The 9,720-nt window shown below is 49.6% G+C and overlaps 2 protein-coding genes across 2 annotated transcripts in view; one reads left to right on the top strand and one right to left on the bottom strand.

The window, feature by feature from the left end:
* LOC113146957 (transcription factor btd-like) overlaps positions 1 to 1,185 on the top strand; it is a gene marked incomplete at its 5' end in the record, with an annotated part of 1,553 nt that extends 368 nt beyond the window's left edge. Inside the window, 2 exons of the mRNA XM_026335858.1 lie at positions 417 to 528; positions 657 to 1,185. Of these exons, the coding sequence (XP_026191643.1) occupies positions 417 to 528; positions 657 to 1,185 (641 nt within the window). The remainder of the gene's footprint in view (positions 1 to 416; positions 529 to 656) is intronic.
* A 1,930-nt stretch (positions 1,186 to 3,115) lies between these two features.
* Positions 3,116 to 4,611, bottom strand: LOC34617437 (bax inhibitor 1). The gene is made up of 4 exons (XM_022730810.1): positions 4,354 to 4,611; positions 3,784 to 3,965; positions 3,489 to 3,623; positions 3,116 to 3,296 (listed from the first exon to the last, which is right to left on the bottom strand). Exons 1-4 carry the CDS (start codon positions 4,609 to 4,611, stop codon positions 3,116 to 3,118), a joined length of 756 nt encoding a protein of 251 aa, XP_022591204.1.
* Positions 4,612 to 9,720: the final 5,109 nt, after the last annotated feature.

Here is a 9,720-nt window from a genome sequence, read left to right as displayed (position 1 = left end):
TAGGGCGAGGGAGGTGCACGTTTGGAAGGTTGAAGGAGAGGGAGCCTCGGGAGCCGACATGGCGGCAGCACATGCAACAGCACGTGCAACAGCACAGCGAGCGGCCAAGACCTTTCAGCTTTGTGCTGCGATACGTGTTGCTGCTGCTCCTCAATCGAATCTGATTTACTGACTTGGAAGGTTTTTAGTGCTCGCGCTCACCGTCGTGAATCCGTAACCTTGGGGTGGCTGCGCCAACCGGTCAGCTGGGAGGTGCTCTTGAGGGTTTCACGCAGCCGTTTGCTGAATCTGCCGTGCTTTATATGTCCTTCCTTACTATTTGACTGTTCAGCTTTATATTTCCTTCCTTACTATTTGACTGTTCAGCAAACTGTGTCTGTCACGCATCCCTCTCTGCCCGAGAAGCCCTTTTTCAGCAGCCGTGCGAGTTGCAGCAGTCGCAACGGCGGGAACGCCAGCACTCCGAGAAGCAGCAACCGCATCAGGATTCTTAGATCCAGCACAAAGTGCATCAGCAGCAAGAAGACAGCTCTTCTAGCGCCCTTTCCTCGGCGGAGGCGCCCTCAGCCGGAGCACCACGGATGTTGCATGTCTAACGCTCTGTGGCTGCACTGGCAGCGGAAAGCGGCAGGGCAGACGTTCACCAAGCGCACCAGCAGCACGAACAATTCAAGTTGCAGCGATCCAATGGCTCGAGCCGCAGCACAGGAAGCTTTCCGGGGTGTATGGCCAGCTGCCTCGCCGTCTGCACCCGCCTGTTGTTGCTTCTCGACGGGGGCATCCTTCAGCAACAGTGAGATCTCTGGATGCAATCGGAAAGCCCCCGTTGGCAAATGCGGCGTGGAAAGCTGTCACAGGCGGTCGGAGGCAGCCGCCGGTCCAGACAGTTTACCCGCTGCAGCCCGTCTAGCTGCAGGTGGCCTTGCGCTACGCCGCATGCAGCCCTTTAGCAATGATCCGGGGATGTTGGTGGCAGCGGGAGCGTTTCTTTTATGCATTTCCATTGTTGTATTTTGCTTTGCGCTGAGCGTGCTGCTGCTGCACTTGCCGCCGTTGATAGGTCTTCGTAGAGGGCTAATAGGAAGGCAGACCTATTTGTGCTGTCTCCCCGCTTGCGGGCTTCTCACGCTTGTCATTTGGATTTACTGGCGATGGCTCGCATTGAAATATTTCCGTCACTCCTAGTCAAGCCTCCAAGCCTGAATTTGCTGCAGTGTACGAGCAGATTGATGCGGGCGATGCTAGGGGCTGGCTGGCGCTTCAGCTAGGCACACACTGCCGCGCGCCGGAGGAGTGAGCCAAAAACAGTTTTAGACCCTCTTGAGAACCCCCTCCCATCTCCCCTTTCTAAGCACCAAGACAAGATGCAGCACAATGCAACAACTGGCTGGCGTGTTCCCCTGAGTCGCCTCTTGCGCCTCTCGGGGGCTGTGGCCGTTCATAAAGATTCCGGCTAAATCCCTTACAGATATCTCAGAATAAACTGAGTCGCCTGCTTAAAGCACCCAGCCGGCTTGATGGCTCTTTCGCGCTTCCTTTTGGCGCCTGCACACACCCGTCTCCCTACGTTTTTGAATACGTGCTGCAGGGGTCAGGTTAGCTAGCAGTCTTAAGGAACTTTCCTCCGCAGTTGCCCCCCTCTCTTGGCCTAGCGTGCATCGCGCGTCGGCGTGAATACATGTCTCGAACAATGTCTCCTGTATTAGCGTATTGCGGTAGAACCAGCAGGAAAGGAGGCACCTAATAACTGTGGACCGCTCAGGCGCGAACATGAGAAGCCGCTCGCGAACGCAGCGCGAAAGAGCAGTGGTAGGCAACGACGGACAGAAGAAGGTAACGTGGCTGCGGCGGCAGGAGGCTGGCCCTACCCCACGAAACTGTTTGTTGGCAACTTCGCTCCATCTGCAGTGCGCGATTGTGGCGACACAGCGCCAAGGCGGCTGCAGCTGCCCCAGCCTTCCGCATACTGAGGGAGGAGCACCGAAGCGCTTGGTAGCGTCTTGAATAACGACAGGATTCAAAAAAACTACCCACCAAATGCACGAAAGCACACCCACCTCTGCAGGCGTGGGAGAGTGGCACACGTCCATGTGACCGGAGCAAGCCCCGCCCTCCTGTGCGTTGACAAACAACTTGAAGGGATTAGGAGGAAGCGAGAGAGAACCTAGCACTACGAGAGATAGAAGCTAGTCTTCCGTGAGAAGCCCGAGAAGAAGTGCATGAGATTCGTGACGTTAGACTCGTTCTGTGAAGTGCAACGCGACTAACAGCACGCAAAAAAGCCTTGTGCGCTGCTCTCCGTCGTGCATGAGGCATTGATGATAGCAAGCTCACTGCAGTCCGTCATTTACATGCAAAAAGATTGGAGCCACTAGGGTTCCTTTTCGCGTGTAAATTTGTTTATATATATATATATGTATATATATATATATTCCCCCGGTCGGCACCAGAAACACACGGGAGAAGGGTGGGCAGATTTGGCCGAGGTGACGAGACAGCTTAGATGCCTTTACAGGCCTCAAAAGCGTATCCTTTGGCGAGGTGTTCACGGCGCAAGTCCACTACACACTTTTGTTACGCCACTACTTAGGGCCATGCACACGATATGTAAGGGCCTTTTCACACTCCCTGCAGCCACTTCAGATATCCAGGGTTTGCAGTTGAGGACCTAGAAGGGCCACACGAGCGGACGCCCTCAGGATGTGCATGCGAAACAAGTTGCCCACACTGATGACGAAATCTAACGAAAGAGAAGCACGACGCCAGCGTGCCAAAGGTGCCGCGAGTGCGAGAGCACAGGATTTTTTTCCAAAGGGGGTCCTTGCTCAACCGGACGGCAGGGCGGGAAGCAGGAACATCCGACTGGCTACAGGAGCCTCGGCTCGCTAGCCGCTAAAGCTTTAGAGTTCACGAATAGAAGAGGAAAGCAAGGTACCAGTCACCGTGAGACACAGGCACAGCCAGAGCAGGCGGCTGGAAAGGAGAGGGGTACAAAAGGTGGGAATACAAGAATCACACAAATGGGCTACAGGCGAGAAACCACCGCGTTTGCACACACACATGCACAGCAGGGATGTCAAAACACGCGAATCATCTAGAATGGACAACGCCTCAGTCAGTGATCTCTCCCGTCCCGCTTCCTCCGGTTGCTTTCCTCCTGACGGTCAGAAAGGATTGCAACGAGCCGGAGGAACACGGATACAAAGTTCACATAAAACTGTAGCGCATGCACCAGATAGTCTCTGTTCCCCCTATCGAACTGCGCCACGGCCAGCTGCGTGTCATAGACCACGAACCTGGAAAGCAAGCAGTGATACCGCATCCGAAAGCCCTGAAGCTTCTAAAAAGGTCCACCATTGCACTGATCAACAGATACGCCCGACTAATGTGCTGCACAGGTGCACTAAGCTCCCCTTAGCGCTTTCAAATGTGGAGTTTGTAGTTAGTACTCGGCTATTTAGGGTTATCAGGGCTGTTCTTGAGCTAACCCTAGATACATAAAGAGGCCCCCCCAGAGAAGGATGTCGGTGAGCAGCTGCGTCTTCCAGAAGATATTCACAAAGGATGCCAGCATGAAGTATCCCAGGACGGAAGAGAGGATCGCCCCCAAATACAAGTACGACCTGCACATACAACGAAAATACACGCACGCGCACACAGAATCCCTAAGCCCCAGGCGTATACGATGAAGCCTGCGGGTCGGCCAAGGATCCTGCGAGAGGCAACACGCTGCTCCCCTCCGTCAGCTCGACAAGCCTACACCCGATACTCTGGGAGACACACCGTTGTTTGGCTAAGAGTGCGGCCGCAGAGAGGCAGCTGAAGACTGCGACAGACGCGAAGAAGGCGGCAGGAACGACCCGGGGGCCCACGTAGAAATGAACAGCGTGCAGATAATTGGCGATCAACATGCCGTTGAGGAATCCAAAGCCACCAAACATGAGGGCGCGGTCTCGAGTAAGCATCTGTAGAAGACAAACATACAGGAAATGTGGGAGTTAACCAGCGCAGTGTGGAGAAAAGACAAGGCCAGACACCAGAGAAGGTAAGTCTAGTGTCCGCAAGGTCTTGACCGAGACACTGGTACAGTCAGAGAAAACGAAAGAGAGGTAGGGTGGATGCCCCTCATGTAAGGAAGACTCTGCTTGGTAAATCGTCGAAAGGGGAACAGGAGCATTCCATGAGCCCTCGATGTTGAGCTACGCATTGTCTTAAAAAGCAGGAAGTGAAAATCGCTACTTAAGCCACCTGAAACGACACGTGTACTTGATCGTGGCGAACTGAACAGATACACTACGAAGGGAATACATGAAAGACAGCCCCTTCATGTTTTTTTCGCAGCTTCATCCGCACCTTCGATTCTGCATGAGCCTTCTGCGATGAGAAGTTAAGCCCCAATACGCAACCAACGGAGAGAATAAGAGGGAGAACGGTTGGAACCCTCAGCCAGTTAAGGTGTACATACACCCCAAGTGCAGTAAGAAGCACGTTGACTGTCAGGGCAGCGTAAATCTTGGTGATATGCCTCTTCTGGGGAGCTGAAAGGGGCGTGAAGTCCAACAGAGAACGGCTCGGGACCGCGGAGGCCCCGGAAAAGTTGAACATCTCCATTTTCAAGAGAAAAAGTCGCGGAGAATACGAAACGCAGGAGAAAATAATTTGGAAACTATGGATCGTAGGTGAGAAGCTGAAGAAAAAATACACCCACACATACATAACCGAGACTCTTCATGTGAAGCATTTCGTTCTAGATGCAGTTCCACTTCATTGATACAGTGTGAACTTGGCTTTGAGCGTGAATATCTCCCTTGTCGTACAAGGCATCAGCATATCAGCGGAAAAGCAGGCAGCAGTACGCAAGAAGCAAAGCAATCAGATGAAAGACTAATACGGGGTTGTTCACACAAAGAGAGAGCAGTGAGGCAGCAGATGATGGGGAGACACCCTATCGAGATTTTTCATGGCAACGCCTCCACGGAAGACGAGGGCCAACAATAAGAACAGCGACGGCAGCAGGCCAAAAGTGTGAAAGATGCCGGAAACAATCGAAACTAATCAACGATTACACCAATGCAAGCATTCCATTTCACCCATGTTCCTTGCCTTCTGATGGGTGTCTTTCATACGCGGCGAAAGAAAACAAAAGGATATGTACTCTAGAGGCAGGCTGGGGAATGAGCTAAGCACCAAGCAACGAATGGCGGGAGAGAATGACACGGGTTCTTCTAGCAGTAGTAAAGCAACTCTGTATTTCATATGCAGATAGATTCGTATGAGCGAGAAAGCAAGATAAGGGCGAACCAGAAACAGAAAAGATGGAGAACTTCAACATGCAAACCAGCAGCCACTGGACGGCGTTATCCGAGGCCTCAAGTCCACGCAAAATACGGGAGAAGATGCTTCAAGCGAGGTGGATACGCAAAAGTGCATAAATTCTCGAGTACTTCAACGATACTTAGCACAAAGCACGATTTGAGATGAGTGAAGGCCCCAAACCGTCTCATGTGTATGGATACCTGAAACTATACAGCAGTCCGGCGAACAGCACGAATAATTCCGCGAAGCTCCACAGGACAAGTCGTAGTTATGTTCGGAAACTCTCTCCTCATTTAGAAACAATGGATGACGAAGATCTGAATCAGAGGACGGCAGGCAGCCGCACACCACCGAGGGGCTGTTTCTCAGGGCTTTATTGCCCTTTTCGCTTTTTGTGCAATGCATGTCATCTAGCTTCTAATTTTTATTGCCTTTGCATTGCTAGTTTTCATCGTATTTGACGTCATCATACCTGGGTAATGCAAGTGTAGCGCGTTTCTGTAGCTGGCATTGAGTCAGTGCATGCAAAAACTGTACAGCTGGTGCCTTCTTTCCCTCATTTCCCGTATCAGCTATTGTACTTTGCTTCTGTGGCAGTGCATATTCAACTGTAGCGCTTTGGCAAATGTCTATTTTGCCTTTCACATTCAATCTGCGCTCTAACAGTGTTGCAGTTAGAGGACCCCAGTGCACTTCTTCTCATGCTCTCGAATTCTGGCCAGAAAATGCACTTTGCACAGGTGGACCACAGGTTTACTCATATTGAGCTTCATGGCTTTAGAATCTAGTGAACATTTTGCCCGGTAGGGTGCTTAATAAAGTGATAGTGGACCCAGAGAGTGTTGCTTCACCACTGCAAAAATATTTCAACGCCTCATCAAAGGTCTTCCTAGGGAGACACTTAACCCCAGACTCAACACAAACTTGATAGAAAGCTACTGAGTGCTTTCAAGAGGAAACCTTCCCTGCCCTTCCCGGACTGTAGCTTGGTACGCCACGATGGTTTTATTTTGATGCGTAGGACACATAATATAGGGAGTCGGATTTACCAGCACTTGCCAATGGTGATTTCTTTGCCTGCAGCTCTTCTTCCTGAATCTTCACTAAGTACATTGGGTCGCTCGTAATTCAGATTTCGTTGTTAGCTTTACCTACCTAGAATATTGAAGAAGAATGGGAAAACTAGTGTAAATGCTAAGTTTTCTTTTATTCAGGAAAGTATAAACGCAGTCGGCAAAAACTCTGCGTGTGCCAGACCTGCTTGCGCGCCCTACGCGCACATTGCCCGCTTCTCGTTACACCAGCTCCAGCTAGCTGAGCAGCAAACCAGTAGTTGTGCAGCAAATAAATGTTACAACCGCGCCTCCAGTTGCTTTCTTCGCGTGTGTAGGTGCGCTCTAGCCACCCTGCATGCCCATAGTGTTCTAGAGCCACCAACCCCTAAACCAATGGTATATTATTGAAAGGTGACTGTGGGGAGGGATTTTATCCCAGAATTTGTTGTGATTGTGTGAAATTTCCCCATGCATTGCTAAGCGCAAGAGAAACGTTAAGCTTAAGTATTTGTAGGATTGAAGAATCAAAAAGCAACAAAAGGTTCTTTTTGAGCCAGACGCTTATGGCTAAAGTGGCACTGATGCCCACTGGGACAACAGGCCGTTTTTCTAAGCATCCCTAACTTTGCTTCTAGGCGCCAGAGCATGCAGATAGTCGCTGATAGCCAAACAGCCTCTTTCATAAATTTGAGTATTCCGAACACTAATAGCGACGAATCTTGTTGCTTATGATGTGGCCTCATTTGCATACATGCAGCAGCTGGCAAAGTGAGCGTGAGAGCGTAAACACATACTAATGAGAAACGTGCTTTTCTGAAGAGCTTCCATTGACTTTTTAAAGCGGATTCAAGATTAGGACGCTTTCCCATGGGTTTGTAGCAAGATCGAGCAGAGCGATCATTGAGTTGGGGATATCCACCTTTTCGCACACAGCCTGCATTAGAGACCCCTGCTACTTCATAATGTAACACAGTCTCGGATGCAGCCGAGTTCGCCAGTATGCGCAAATTCAGATTTAGATTTGTCTCTGAAGGTCCGGGGCACTGGGGGCTATTATAATTCCAGGGGTGCCACCTGGCGTTAAGCTGGGCGCCTGCTAAGAATTAAGTGGAGCTTTAAAGGGCCCCCTAATGATTTCGAGGGTCATCGAGCCTACCTACTACTATTTAGCAGGCCAGGTGCTCGTACATAGTGATAACGAGATGACCATGCACTACATCGTGCGTGCTCATCAAGCGGCTTGCAGCCACTAGTTTGATGTGATTGCTGGACCTGCTCGTATTGCCATTGTTACACTTGTGTTTGCAGTGAATAGCGCTTGAACTGCTGATGCTGATGTTGTCTTTAGTGCTAGCTTTGGTGCATTCTGCATCTCTTTCTGTTCTGCACCTTTTGCCTCAATACAACTAGGACCACAATTATACTAAAGTCATGTGCAAAGCCTCTCTAGGCGTCACAAATAGTACGCTGTAAACAAATGCAAACATATGAATCCCATATAGTAACGGACAGTGAGCGCCGTTTTTTCGAGTTGAAAAAAGGGCGTTGGGCTGAGGAAATGAGGCAAATACCGCCAACAGCACTACTAATCAGTGGAGCAATAACGACTACACCAACAGTAGCAGCAGCATCACCACCACTGAGGTGCTGTGTAGCAAGCTTTTTAGTTCAGTGAGCCGCGCTGCGATAAGCCACTTTCACCGTAATCGTAAGCTTTCAAGAAGTAGGAGCCAGCTCGTGCACGCTGCGGATGCAAATATTCTAAATGGCTACAAACCCTCTAGTCAACAGCTCGTTTGCTTAGCGCCTGTACTCGCATCTGAGAGGACATTTTATGTTCCACCGATAGAAATTCCCTTGTTAATCCCAGTCACGCAAATTGTCCGCCAACAGCCTTTAATGATGTGGCATTCACAGCGCGGTATTATTCGTAAGCGGCATATCTGTACAGAAGCTCTCTACCCGTCCCTGCAGAGAAACACCAGAGCAAACTGCACACGATAAGGTGAAGTCTTCGTACGCGTGGAATGCCGCAATGTGTTGCCACTTTACAAGGTATCGTTTAAAGCGCTGTGCGACTCTTCTGACTGACTAATCTACACTGAAACACCTATTACTCCAGTTATATCTGTCTATTAATCGGAAAGGAATTGACTAATTAACCTCGCTCACATAATTTCCTGCAGAATGCTGCTCAATAGAACCCAGGCGATGCAATCTTGTGTGTCTGTGTGTGTTATATGCTATATGCAGCTGGATGTAGAGTATCGGAGTGCTTATGAGATGCAACAGCGAGCAGCCTGCGTGGCCGTCTTCCCGCAAGTCGGGAATTATGAAGGTTGTGGGAGGAAAGGGGGGGGCGAGAGTCCTGTGGAAAACACTCAGTAAGTTTCTATGAAGCTTATGGATAATCCGAAGTTAAATGCATTCCCATGAAACCATCAGATGTCCCTTTACACCCTAGGTTTACTGTGCATGGATGCATGCCAATCAGCAGAAAGCAAAGACGGTAGAGAAACAGCTGAAGTATGCACAAGAGAATTCAGCACCCAGCACAGTCAGTAGCACAAGACTGAGAAGGGAGTTGTATAACGAGCATTTTTCTACACTGTGTTCTGTTAGTGGCATTCTTTCCTTTGTAAGAAGGAATTTGCAGGTGCAAGTTCTGCGCCATATGAATGAAGTAGTATATTTAACTGCTTGAGTGGTGCGGTATTGTACGAAAAGCTTAGTAAATAAGCCTAGTTCTGTAGAGAAATCTACAAAAGCACGTCAAATATTGCTTTGAAGTGACAACTTCATGTAGTGTAGGGACTCCTAATGTTTATATCTGGTTTGCTTCTCGGTTTTCCGCACCATTCGACACTATTTACCTTTGGGTTCTAATCCTCTTATTCATTAAACAGAGCAATGGCTAATCACTCGCGCTGCAAAATCATTCAATCCTTTGTTGCGCCATCCAATTATTACATGTGTATATGTCAATTCGTTTTCTTCTGGCTGTGTGCTTGCGTGCTTGTTAGAACTGCGTGGCGATGGATTCAGTATGACGTTTATCCTGGATCGTCTATTGCCTTTGATTCCTAGTTCTAGTGCCTTCAATACATATCTGCTAGTGATGCACTTTCGATGCACTTGCCCCTCCTGTTGTATGATGAGCCTGCATTTCGAAAGGGGCTGCATGCAGCCCCTTCCACGAGCTCTCCCAGTGCTGGGCTTCCTCTCTAAGCCAGACACAGGGAAAAACAAATTACAGCATGACGAGCAGATAAGACAAACTTTAGGGAGGACCAGAAGCAGGGACATGTAGAGACCTTCTTTTTCCCCTAATGTCACTTCCGTTTCTACG

Source organism: Cyclospora cayetanensis, unplaced genomic scaffold, assembly GCF_002999335.1.
Source record: "Cyclospora cayetanensis isolate NF1_C8 unplaced genomic scaffold, CcayRef3 CcayRef3_contig_82, whole genome shotgun sequence".
In the NCBI taxonomy this organism is placed as follows: Eukaryota; Apicomplexa; class Conoidasida; order Eucoccidiorida; family Eimeriidae; genus Cyclospora; species Cyclospora cayetanensis.
The sequence above is the reverse complement of the archived record's forward strand: the minus strand, read 5'-3'. Positions and strand labels throughout refer to the sequence as shown.